Raw genomic sequence first — 13,824 nt, 5'->3', positions numbered from 1 at the left:
TATGTGTATCTCTTACATTTCTCTGCGTGAATCCTAGGAGTTGCTTTCAAATTAAAAATATTTATGCCGAATCTTCAAAAAAGAAGAAGGAAAGACTGGAAAGTTGGCATTTAAATCCCTGTCCTTTGATGTCTTGTTGCTTTGTCCAGATCACTTTATAAACACTTAGCGACACAGCCCCCCCCCCCAACACATAACGATTATCGAATCAAAATTCGTTTCAAAATACCTGAAAATAAGGGAAATCATTGCAGAGATGTGACCAATGAACATCAGGCTGTGCCTTTGAAAATATGCCTGCAAATAAGTTTTGGATTCTTCCCCCCCCACCCCCCAACGTTCCCTCTCATTTTTGACAAAACATTTCTTCTGCGCAAATTTTTGACAGGCCCTGTGGGCAAAACATTTCTTCTGTGCAAAGTGTCCTGCTTCTGTGCAAATGTTTGTGCGGGCGGGGGTTTCGGATCTGTGTGCCCGGGCCCACACGCCCACAGCTTCGAGGGACCGGTGCCCCCAGCCCTCTTCTATTTCTTTGTTGGAAATAATCCTCCCGCTATCGTATCCCTCCGCCCCGCTCTCTGCGCTTGCTCTTTCCTCCTGATCTGCGCGGGCCTGGTCGCAATGTACAACTAAGGAGGGGGCTTGGGCAGCAGATCTCACCCCAGCAGGGGTCGGGAAACTGCACTGGAGGGGCTGGACTCCTTCTACATTTGCTAAAGGCCCCTATCATGTTGCTGCCATGTTCTATTTTTCTATTTAAAATGCTCTTCTGCACAGTAGCTGTGGCAAAGGCTTCTCTCCAAAATGGGACAGCTTCGGGAGTTTTAAATAAAAGGCACAATAAGAAGTTAATTCGGGTTTGAAAATACTTCTTTGAAAATATGGTCTTTGACCGAACCGGGGCGTTGAGCAAAATTATAATTCAGACTCCTTGTCGTGGTACCTTTGAGCCTTGAAAATACCTTTCTCTGGACAATAAACTGATTTCGTTTAACCCAGCAACTGCTACTTTCATTAGTATTCCGAGTTCTAATAATTTAGTGATGACTAGATAATGGGCAGCATGTACTTTGGTTGGCTTAACAGGAAGAAATCAAATTGGATAATGGACACCATATATTTTGGTTTCTTTAACAGTTCGGTATCACATTTCTTGTACAAAGTACGGCAGATGGATATTATGTGAATTTTACTTTGTTTAGTAAAACAATAAACAGGGCCAACAACTTTAAGAAAGAAGCAAGGGTTTTGCGACACCTTCCTCACTTGAAAACATACAGGTATAACCTTGTATTTCTGGGGGACGGGGGGTTTAAGGGCTTCGAGTGGTTACGAGGTCTGGTGTCATTATTCACACAGTTTGAAAAGCAAATATCTTTAGGTTCTAAAAGCAGGTTATTTTCAAACGAAAAGTCAAACATAACAAGAGGGAAATCTGAATTGTGAAAACTTTCTTAAAAACAGATGCAGCTTTTATTAATTATTATTATTATTATTTTAAAAAAACCCTCTTCTTCTAAATACGATTTTTCCTGCCCCCCCGTGTTGATTTTCTGTGTGTATGTGGGTGGGTATTTCTCTGACCTTTAGGATTTTTTTCTCCTATCCGGAGCTTTTACAAACTTTTACAGAGAGAACTTCTTAGAAACCACATTTCAACCAGCTGCCCCATTCACTTCTATGCGCACTGGACGAGGAATCGAGTTATTGACCCTTTAAAGCATATCAGTAATATATGTGTGTTCGTACCTTCAGCATCAGACCTGAAGAAGAGTTCTGTGTAAACGGGGAAGCTTGTCTCTCTCTGTCCCCCCAACAGAAGTTGATCCAATAAAGGCTATTACCTCCCCCACCTTGCCTCTCTGTAACTTAAACAGTAACTCAAGGGCTTTTAATACACGTTTTGCACAGGGGACTTGTACACCCACCCACCCACCCAAAACAAAAACGTGCACTTGTTATTCCAATGAATCTTTTAAACAGAAATCCATGTATTTCTGTTTCATTTCCCCCATTCTGAGACCTCCTTTCCTTATTTCTTTTAGTCCCCCGATCGGCGCTGTTTTAAAACGTTCAGATTATTTTCAGGTTTCTTGGTTTAGCATTTGCAATTATCTATGTTTCCCCTACATGCCCCTCCACGCCCCGCCTCTGTGTCTTTCCCGATTGTAGAGGGCTACATTTGTATATTTCATCTCAAAGATCTAAACCCAACTTTGGATAATTTTGCATTATTTTATTTTATGTCCCAAGCTAGTCCCCGCTCCGATTTCCCCAAGAATCTGGACTCAGTGGAGGGAAGGGTCTGTTAACATGGAAATCAAGAAGAGAGAACCTCTAACAGTGTAACAGTAGCAGAGAAGAGCTTTGAATGTGTCACTTCTTCGGGGCGTTTGCATTTGCAACTCCCCTCCTCTATGCAGCTGCCCGAAACCTCCTTGTCCGACAAAAGGGACAGGTCAGCGTGTGTCCAGGTTTTGAAGGGAGCTAACAGAACTAGTGAGCATTTAGAGTGAGGGTGAACAGAGGTGCCCACGTGGCTGGGTCTGGTTACATTCATAATGAGGGTTTGAAAACAAGTGACTGTAAAATGACCTTAGACTTCCATATCGGTCTCCCCCGATGGCTTCCATGTCACATTTGCCAGTCAAACTCTGATGTTTGTAACCGCTGGAGCTGCAAACTCCTGGGACCTGAAAATCCAGCCGGGGTCTTTTCTTACCCCCTCGAGGGTCAGAGATTTTGCCATCAGAACTTGGAGCTGTTGGTTGTCTTGATGATACAGCCTGAGGGCAGAGCGTGTTTTGGCTCTGGTACTCACAGGAGTCAAAACATATTTGGGTCACTAAACTAGGCAGACATAACTGGAAGACAGGCAGGGATCAGCTATGCTGAGAAAGAAGGTGTCATTTGTACTCAGTCATTTTGGTGATCAACACTTGAATGATTTACGCCTTATACTTTAATTATATTCTTATGACAGGTGGCATTTGGCTGGACTAAAGTTAGCAGAGGTCAGCCAAGACTAAATGTCCCTTGATTAATCCTCAAACACAGCAGAACTATCTGAAATGCCTCTGACATCTACTGGGGATATCAGAAGTAGCTGCCTTTTGTGAACCCCCAAATGAATTGGTAATGGATCTAAAGGGGGGGGTCAAAATAAAGTCTTGTACCCCTTCAAAAATAGAGCCACGTGTATTCTTCCAGGCAGCTGCAGGATGAGTGGCAGAAAAATACAAATATCTACCCCCGCTCTATAAAAAGAAAAGACCTGATGACTATTTCATTAGCCCTTTGGAAGCAGAATTTAATATCGCCTGCCCCTATTATTTGGGGGAGGAGGAAGCAACACACACAAAAAATCGCAAAAAGCAACACAAAAAAACCATGTCCCTCAATCTCTCTACTGGAGAGAAGCAGCCCCACGTCTGCCCCTTGTCCTTGGGACTGCTTAGATCCGGCAGCCTGGAGGCTGCCGGAAATTAATACTCGCATAGCCAACCCCTTTGGACACCTTTCTTTCTAACACCGGCGAAAGGCTTTCGCCGGGAGGCTGTGACCCTGTCTCCTCGGTACTGCCTGCGCGCTGGGAAATAGTCCACCAGACTCTGCTGTTCCAATCAAAGGGGACGCCAACACCGCTCCTTCCTGCTACAAACGTAAGGCAAGGGCTGGGTCAAAATCCCACTGCTCCCACCACCAATCCCTCACAGGGTTGTTTTTTTTTTAACTCTTCCCCATCTTGAAATGAGCAAACTCACCACGACCCGTCAGGAAGGGGGGATTTAACATTACAGGACGAGTTGTTTTTTTTCCTATTGCATCACAAGTTAGCTGGGAGGAGGTAAACCCACAGGGAACAAATGTTTGTTGAATATTCTTCCGGGTCTAACCAGTTGCAAGGAGAAGGGGAAAGAGGACTCAGTCTGAAATGGTGCGCCTTCTAAATTATGAATTATTCTTATTACTACTTCTCCATTGCTGGCTTGATTTCTTTGTCCCCAGTGAGGAAAAAGAGTTTCTGACTTCCCAACATACCTATGAAATCGCACCCGGCATCTGCCTCTGCCTTGTCACGAGCTGTGAAATCACTAGTCTGAGGGGCAGGCAGGGGAAAACAGGGGAGGGGACCTGTTATTTTCTTTTCCGCAGGTTGCTTCAGACGGCAATATTGCTATTTCAAAGTTACCTACTTGAAGGCCTCCAAAGCCAGCTGTGGTCCAATTAGATTGACCCCTGGGGTAGAAGTTACATAACATAAGAGACATACGAATGGCTACACTGGGTCAGACCAATGGTCCGTCTTGCTCAGTATCCTGTCGATGCCAGATGCTTCAGGGAGAATGAAAAGAACAGGGCAATAATCAAGTGATCCATCCCCTGTAGTCCAGTCCCAGCATCTGCAGTCAGAAGCTTAGCCACCTTGGCTAATAGCCTTGATGGACCTAGCCTGCATGAATGTATCTAATTCTTTTTTGAAACCATTTATACTTTTGGCCTTCACAACATCCCCTGGCAAGGAGTTCCACAGGTTGACCGTGCCTTGTGTGAAGGACTTCTGTTTATTTCTTTTAAACCTTCTGCCTATTAATGTCATTGGGTGATCCCCTAGGTCTTGTGTTATGAGGAGAAAATAACACTTCCCTAGACACTTTCTCCACACCCGTCATGATTTTACAGACCTCTATCATATCCCCCCTCAGTCCTCTCTTTCCAAGCTGAAAAGTCACAGTCTTATTAATCTCTTCTCATGCAAAAACAGTTCCATCCCCCTAATCATTTTTGTTGCTCTTCTCTGTACCTTTTCCTATTCCAATATATATGTTCTGAGATGGGGTGACCAGATCTGCACTCAGAATTCGTGGTGTGGGCGTCCCATGGATTTACAGTGTGGCATTATGCTATTTTCTCTCTTACTAGCTATCCTTTTCCTAATGGTTCCCAGCATTCCCTTTGCTTGTTTGACTGCTGCTGCCCATTGAGTGGATGTTTTCAGAGAACTCCCAGACCTCTTGCCTGAGTGGTAACAACTAATTTAGACCTCATCATTGTATATGTACAGTCGGGATGATCCAACCTGTCCAACCTGCATCACTTTGCACTTATCAACATTGAATTTCATCTGCCATTTTGTGGCCTAGTCACCCAGGTTTGTGAGATCCCTTTGTAGCTCTTCGCAGTCTGCCTGGGACTTAACTATCTGGAGTAGTCTCCTATCATCTGCAAACTTTGCCATCTTTTCCTGGATCGCTTAGGAGACCTGAGTTCTGTTCCGGGCTCTACCGCTGGATGACCTTGGCTAGGCAACTCTGTGTCCTTAATTCTTTTATAAAATTGTGGCTAAATATTGTTTATGTGCCTTCATAAGATCTTCATGAGATCTTCAGAGGAAAAGGCACTGTAGAGACGCAAAGTCTACGTATACTAGGATCATTCGCTCACTGAAAGCCTCTCGGTTTCCCAATCCCTTGGCTTTACCATACTTTTTGTTTTCAAACTTCTTCCCAGGGTAACACATTTTATCAGCCCCAGTAACGTGCCTTGTTCTTAAACCCGCCAGGAGATCCACGGAATTAGGCCCACATCCTGCTCCATCGCAGGGAACGATCGTTTTAACCCTGGCTTCACTGGGAGCAAGATTAAGCCCTCCAAGTCCTGGGTAGGCGCCTGGTGTCATGAGACAGGGCCAGGAAAGTCGGGCTCCCGGGCCAGGGGGTAGGGAAGAAATAATCTGTAAGCAGGGAACTAAAAAGAGGAAGGGTCCTTGCTTGTTTTCTTTGCAGACCTAAGAGGAGGGATCTGGGGGTTATTTATGGGGGGGGGGGTTGCAAAGGGATTTTTTTTTTGTGAGGTGAACTCTGTGGAGAGGAAGGTAACCACAGAAGAAGTAAAAGGCCCCTGGCTCGGATCCTGGCATCTGTACCCGAGGAAAAGCCCACTGGAGAAAACCCGAGGTTGGGGTTTCTGAGTCAGGCAGCGCCAGGACCTGTAGTGTGCCAGGCTGCACGCGCGCACCCCAGCGCCCCACGCTGTCCCCCCCCCCCACACACACACAAACACAAACACACACCCCCGTGCGCACACCTGCGCGTGCAGTGGGGTATTAGCCAGCTGGAGCCAAGCCAGGCTGCCTATGGGGAAGCCGGATCACGCTGAACTTCAGCACCCTTGTCACCGGGCTGGACTAGCCAGTCACAAGACCAGGGAAAGAGCCACCCTGGGAGCAGCTCCAAAGATCGCCGCCTCCAAAAGCCAATCGCTCGGCCCCGGCCACCCAGCCTTTGTCTAGCCAGCCCGGGGTCATGAGCGAGATCAGGGCGAGGTTTTCACTCCTGAACCCTGCCTAGGCAGCCCGAGAGCTTAATCCACGCGGCGCGCAGATAGATTTAAGCCTCAGAGGCGAGGCCAAGGGGTTTCAAACCTGTCGTTGGGGTTGTCTCAGAGACAAGCGCAGGTAAATACCAAGGACCCGAGAGATTTCAGAGGATTCGGTCAGTCAGTCATTAATAATTATTGTTGTTGTTATTCTCAGGGCTTGATATAAAGGGGATATGGGGACCACCCAATATTTTAGCTTTCTTTAAAAAAATGTCCTATGACGTAAAAATATATCTAGGGGGGTTTGTTTCTATGTGCACATGAGAGAAAGGGGGGGAAATGTGAAAACGGGCATGAATGTCCCATATGATGACCCCCTCGCTCTTTAAGTTTATTTGAAGGATGATTTCCTGTGTACAAACGTCTGTGAGAGAGAGAAGGCACAACCGAAAGTGGTTCAGGGATCCAGTGAAAAACAAAGAGTTTCAGGAATCTGGCTTAGCAACATTTAAAGTTCTGTCCTCGTCTCTTTTCTGTAATTATACCTCTGGCACCCCCCAGCTGAGTTCTCTATAAAGTCGGATCTCGCCATAAAATGCCACTTTGGAAAATAATGCACAGGGAAGGAGAGGAGTAAAGTCGCTAATTGGTTCAAATCTGTTGAAATCACGAAGTGAAGCGAAGCAACTCAACCTCCCAGCAAGGCAAAGAAGCCCAGAGATTTAGAATCAATGTAATCCCCCCTCCCACCCCGATCGCCTCGCAGTGTTTGATATGATGAATAACCCAATATAGGCCTTTAAAAATAGGTCACCACATAAAGAGACTCCAAGAGAGCAATAAAAGACGGGGAGAGGGGCGCTTTAAGAAGAGAAGCCATTTGCCTCTTTTGTGTTTGTTTGGCGCGTGCGTCAAGGTGAAGAGAACAAGCCACAGGGCAGGATCCTGTGGCTGCAGGACCGTCGCTTTCAGGGGAGTTACACCAGAGGCGACTCACGTCTCCGGAGCAGAGGTGGAGGAGTGGGGAGGTGGGGGGTAAACAGGCAAACAAACCAGTGCCTCAAGCCGATTCCACTTCCCTGGCTTTTCTTGGGACCAGAACAGGTCTTATAGGAGCCGATCAATATTTGCTACTAGGATCAAACTCCGCTTTCAGAAAAGCAGCATAAATTACGGGGTGTTTATATGGGGGGGGCATTGCTGAGATGTATTGAATTTTAGCTTCAGGGACATGAAGTTTTAGGGACAGATCATAATTTTTGTTAAGGGGGCATTAGCCATGGGGATGATATATTCCCTCTAGCTGGTGTCTTCGGACTTCAGCTCGAAAAATCAAATGTCAACAAAAAAAATCACTTGTGAGAATGGCTGACACAGCATCCAAATATATCAAAAATTCCAGGCGGACGATGCAAAATCAAATAGCAAATTGCTGGTAAATATAATGGATTAATCCTGCAAAAGAAACCCCTCTTCTGTACCAATTAACTAACTATACTGGGAAACGCTCCTGCTTCTACAGGACCGCTGCTCCTGTGTTTACAAACAAAGGGCCTTGAAAAGGTTTGATTAAAATTCACCAACACCTCCTCCCACTTTCCTCTTCCTAAACTGTGTTCAGTCAGATCGATTCTTTGTTTTCAAATTTAAAAGGCTGAATGTGTGTGGGGGTTTGGTGGCATTTCTACGTTACAGGGAGGTTGATTTGGTCTTGTGCAGAAAGAAAAATGAATTATTCATTATTATCAATAATAAAAATAGTAACGGCATCTGTAACGTGTTGATTTGCTTTATCGCGCAAATTAATAATAATAAAATAATAATAATAATAACCTAGGCAATCAAAAGTGATTTCTCTTCCTCCACTGATTTATAACCCAGGGAAAAAAACAGATTGAAACCTACCATATCCGGTTGGCTTCCTGCTGACCTTTTTGGCAACTAACTAGTCCCCTTCACTCAGGGAGCCCTTAAGAAGAGACAAATATACATAAATATGTGCACACGCCCTGGTCTTGGGACCCAGCACGAAGAAACAACAATAATTCAGTTAGGCTTTTGAGTAAAGAAGAAGAAGAAGGCGAAGGCGAAGGCGAAGGCGAAGGCGGGGGGGGGGGGGAGAACCACAGTGTCAGGAGCATCTGGAGTTTTTAAGGGAGATGAAATATGTCCCTGACGCTGTTTGGTGGCCCTTTGCTCTTGAATTATAGCAGAAAAGGATTTAGCCAGCGCTAAGGGGGAGCTGTGCATTCCCCCCCTCTCTCAAGCTCCCCTGTCCTCTAGGTATTACAAGGAATGATATATACTCCTCAAGCTTCTCCACAACAGCAGGGAACCAGCACCCCGTCGGGCAGTCACTTCGAGAATCCGAGAAGAAAACTGACCCAATTAAGCCACAAAAATATGGGAGGTGAGCCGCCGGGATAGGAACCTCCGGAATATTATTTTCTACATTATAAACTACTAGCGAGAGACGGAGTTCGCCATATTGCTATTAGGAGGGACAAAATACACACACACACACAAATACGTAAAAAAACCCAGTCAATATTTCAAACCAGAGCTCAGGTTTTCTTTACATACGGCCCCCACCCCAACTCCACACGCTTGTATAAAAGCAGCAGCCAAGCACAAGGCTTCTTCCCCGTCTCTGCAGCATGAATAAGTAAATGCAGGGATGTTTCAACGAATTGCACACACAACATGGTTTATGAAATATGGAACAAAAAATACGCAGAAAGGTTTTTAGATGAATTTGCTACCTTACCTGGCAACAGGATCTTCCCTTCTTTCCCTGATTACAAACAACATGGATCTGGGTTTGTTTTTAAAACTAATAATCATCAAAAGTAAAGAAAAAAGAGAAGCGAAGGACTCTGGGGTGAGGGTGGGGGATACTGGTGAGTTTGGGGTTTAGGGGGGGATTATTTTTTCACCATACTGTATTATCCTGATGCAATAAAGCCTGGGTGTAATGTAATTTAAAAATATATATATGTCCAAACAAATCGTGGGGCCAGACTATGACAAGTGCATTCAGCATTATAATTCAACTGGGCTCCACCTCCAAACCGCCTCCTAATTAATGGGGCTCCCAACTTGCAAAAGCCTGCATTGGACAGAGAGAGAGCGCGCGCGAGCGAGCGAGCAAGAGGGAGCGGGCGAAAAGTGTCACTGCAGATAATTGATTACCTCCCAATCAACAATAACTTGTTAGCAATAGTCAATTACCCCGGCTCGCTTCGTCTCTCTCCCCCTCGTCCCCGGCTTAGGGGCCGTTTGCTCTCCCCCCTCTCCAAAGTCTCTTTGCTTGGGGGGGAGGGAAGGGAAAGTGGAGCGATTTGGGGTGTATCTTAAAATAGCAGCCAGGAAGAGGAAATCTGGGACAGGAGTGCAGCAGTGTCCCCTCTCTCCGTGTCAGGACTGCAGGGATCCCTTCCCAGTCTCTCCTCCTCACCTTGCGGGCTGAGGCTGCTCCGGGAAGAAGACCTGTTTCTCCGCCGCTGGAGTCCGCGGTGGTGGTTTGAACTTTCTTGCCTCCCCCCCCCCCCACTTTCCCTTCCACTTCTGCCGCCGCCGCTCGCCTTGTGATTTTTGTTTCCTTCGCTGGCGGGTGCAAATACAGATCGCTGCCGCGGCTCCGCACCAGACCCCAAAACAAAAGGCAAGGGGCGGGTGGGGTGGGGGGGCGAGAGAGCGAGAAACAATTTCCAGCCCAAGTCAAGCATGACTTCCAAAGAAGAAGCCAAGGCTTCCTCGGTGGAGGAGAGAAGAAGGAGCCCGCTGGATCAGCTGCCCCCTCCTGCCAATTCCAACAAGCCTCTGACCCCCTTCAGCATAGAGGACATTCTGAACAAGCCGGCCGTCAGGCGAAGTTACACGATCTGCGGGACAGCCCATCTCCTCTCCAGCGCCGACAAGCACCCGCCAGCCGGCCTGCCTCTCTCCAGCCGGGCGCTCCTCTCCCAAACCTCCCCGCTCTGTGCCCTGGAGGAACTGGCCAGCAAAACCTTCAAAGGGCTGGAAGTCAGCGTCCTGCAGGCAGCTGAAGGTAAGATCCGTGGTTGCTGTTGTGGTTGTTTTTTAACACACTCCCGCCCCCCACCCCCTTCCTTTCTCGGTGTGGTTGCGTTTGTGGAGAGCATCAGTGGAGAACTTCACCTGCCTGAGATGGAGACCAACCTAGAGGTTCTCTGCTTAGCAGGGAACGAGAGGGATTTGCGGAAGATCGCAGGCGAAACCAGCTGGCTGGCCCTTAAGACCTCACCTTTTGATTTCATTTCTGTATAGAGTGTTTCCCTCCCTCTGCCACCGTCTCCTTCCAGAAATGGCTCTAAAGTTGCCTTCCAGTGAAAATCCGGGCAACACAAATCAGTTGTTAGTCCTTTGTTTTATTTTCTTCTCCCCACAAATTATCCACGATTTATTGTTGTTACAGATGGGGGGACAGGGGGAAATTGGGCCTAATTCCTTCTCTTTTATTTGAGGGGGGGAATTGTTGGCTCTGCTGCGTTGAATTAGGACTCACAGAGCTCGGAGTTTGGGATACGTTCCCAACACACCTAAGGAGAGGTGGTCAGAGGTGAAAATCCAAAGGACTTGTCCGTTGCATCCCAAAATACCCCCTCCACACACACACACACTTTAATTGGGTTTGGATTCACCTTTGAGTTGCTTAACGCTGCTTCCATTCGGTGATTTATTTATTATTGTCCGCTTCCAACTTATTGGAAGGAGAGGGCAGGGGGTTCTCTGTGTGTGACTGAACAGAAAAATATTCTAACTATTTGCAGGAAGGGATGGGATGACTATTTTTGGCCAGAGACAAACTCCCAAGAAAAGGAGGAAGTCTAGAACCGCCTTTACAAACCACCAGATCTACGAACTGGAAAAGAGGTTTTTGTATCAGAAATACCTCTCCCCAGCCGACCGAGACCAAATCGCCCAGCAGCTGGGGCTGACCAACGCCCAGGTGATCACCTGGTTTCAGAACCGCAGAGCCAAACTCAAAAGAGACCTGGAGGAGATGAAAGCAGATGTGGAATCTGCCAAGAAACTGGGGCCCAACGCCCAGGTGGATATTGTTAGCATTTCAGAGCTGGAGCAGAATTCGGAAGGGAGGGGAAAATCGCGTTCCCTTTCTCCAACTCTAACCAAACATGGACTGGAGACCGCCAGCCACCTTCAGCTGTCTCCTGAATCCCCTCTCACAGACCAACCCAACAGCAGTAAGGAGTGCTCAGAGGATGAAGATGATGTGGAAATTGACGTTGATGACTGAATTGTGGTGGTGGTGATGGTGGTGGTGGGTATATTTCCCACACACACACACTCACACTCACACCTGTTTTCTCTCTTTTCTTCTTCTTCTTCTTCTCCTCCAAAACAAAAACAAACCCAGACATTGACAGCCACACAACCCCACACTCAAGGGGTGGACCTGTGAAACTGTGAGCAAAGCCTGCCCAACAGTATTCTCGAACTATGAACTCTGGTGACAGACACTCAGCGTTGTTTGCAACGAAATAAGGCAGTTTCTTTTCAATAAAAGCAATAAGCAATAGGAAAAAATAATAATTTAAAATAGAGTCAATATCCCATGCCTGTCACATCAGGTAGTTTTCATCTTTGGAATGGTGCAATTATGGATGGCTTCTGTATAAATATTTAAACATATATATTGGATTTTCTTTCTTTTTTCGAGGGTATGATTTAAAAAAACCCTGTATCAATTGGTTTCGTTTGTAAAGGAAAGCATAACCTTGCAAGATATACACCACTTCAAACAGATGTTTTGTTAGGCAGTTATTTTAAACGACTTCCCAAAAATGAACCAGTTTATAGGAGATTTAAGTTAGGCTAAAATTAGCCATTTTTTCCTTTCCTTGCATGTTTCAGATGTGCACGAAATATTTTTTTTCTTTTTTACAAAAAAACATTCTTTTAAAATCTTGGGAACGAGGGGATGGGTAATACTGTCAGTTTAAAATATGTACCACCCCCTCCCCACCGCGCCCTCAGAGCATAGATATTTGTATCCAATGCAATTTCTGCCTCATTTTACCAAGGAAAAGCTATTTTTACCATTTTCTGCTATTGTTGTGCTTTTATTAAAAAGCTACCTTTCGTATTTTTATATGAAGGTGGTTACAAAAAGAAAATCCTAGAATTATTTTTTACTCTTTTTAGAATTTTTGCATGCTACAAAAAGAAAGAGGACAAATCCCAAGATCAAGACATTTAAAGAGGACGCTATACATTTAAAAAAAAAAAAAAGGACAGATTTCAAAATGGTTTTGTTTGAATTGTAAAAATTTTCAAAGGCCTGCTATTTAAGTTACAACAGGGACAATGTCGCTTTATTTCCTGTCTCTTAGAATTGTACAGATCGCTCTTTTTCCGATACAATAAAATCTTTACCATTTTAATAGACTTTTAACGTTATTCTTTGTGAACTAAATATGCTTCTAATATCTTTTATTCGCCTGAGATTACAAAATACGGCTCCACAAAGGAATTGCCACATCCCCTCTCTACCCTTCAATTCATATTTCCATTTAAAATCGTTTCCGCTACAGTAGCTGTGTCTGTTTTGGGGTGGACGAACAAAAACTAAGGAATGTACTTGGTTTTTTAATGTAAGACAAGGTACGGTAGAGAGACATCAACTGATGAATCATCTAGGAGTTGCGATTTTCTTTCTCAAGAGAAAACCCATGGAAAGAAATTAAAACAAAGGGTCTGCGTATATCTATACACAGTGATATATGAAAGATCTGGATAGTGTATATAGAATGTATATTCTACAGTATTGAATTTCAGTATTCAAGTAATAAGTCTCTCTCTCTCTCTCTCTCTCTCTCTCTCTCTGTGTGTGTGTATATATATATATATATATATAATGATACACACGTGTAGAATTTTTGAGATCTACAACGAGTTTTCTAGCTCTAAATTACAGAGGAAATATCCAACTGAAAAATACAAAGCGAAAATGACAGAAATCTCCTGTTTCCACTAAAGATCGTAACATGGACAAACACCATGGTGGCTGATATTTTTTCTCTTCCCCCTGCAGCCTTGCAAATATATTAACGTTTTCAGGTAGCACCCCTGCTTCCCCCACGGCCCCCCAAAAAGATGATGATGGATGATTTTTAATTAACAAGTTCCCTTTTTAATTTTTTCACCTACAAAAAAAATCCTGCTAAATTTGTTCCCCCATTAGCGTGTCCTGCCTTTTCACCCCGGCAATGTGCGTTTGCCTATTCTTTACAAAATTTATGTGAGAAAGACAAATCTGGTAGATAGTGGCAGAGTCCGAAAGGACAAGGCTCCAAATCAGACCGGATGGGTTTGCGGGCAGGGGGCGGGGGCTTGGGCCAGTTTCTCCGAGGCGAAATAAATCTTTCTCCTCTTTGAAAATGGATGGGGTTGTAATTTTTAGCGTAAAGCATGAAAACTGGGGACAAATGAGCCCTCTTCTCTGAACTGACAAGTGAC

At 45.2% G+C, this 13,824-nt stretch overlaps 1 protein-coding gene across 1 annotated transcript; it reads left to right on the top strand.

Annotated features, from left to right (window-relative positions):
- Nucleotides 1-10,047: 10,047 nt before the first annotated feature.
- LBX1 (ladybird homeobox 1) lies at nucleotides 10,048-12,643 on the top strand (the record flags this gene model as incomplete). The annotated part of the gene is made up of 2 exons (XM_084635471.1): nucleotides 10,048-10,372; nucleotides 11,115-12,643. 2 exons carry the CDS (start codon nucleotides 10,048-10,050, stop codon nucleotides 11,600-11,602), a joined length of 813 nt encoding a protein of 270 aa, XP_084491597.1. The 3' UTR covers nucleotides 11,603-12,643.
- Nucleotides 12,644-13,824: the final 1,181 nt, after the last annotated feature.

The sequence above is a fragment of the Lepidochelys olivacea genome, assembly GCF_965140295.1.
Source record: "Lepidochelys olivacea isolate rLepOli2 genome assembly, chromosome: 7".
Classification (NCBI taxonomy): Eukaryota; Metazoa; Chordata; order Testudines; family Cheloniidae; genus Lepidochelys; species Lepidochelys olivacea.
Note: the sequence above shows the minus strand (reverse complement) of the source record. Positions and strands in the feature narration are given on the sequence as shown.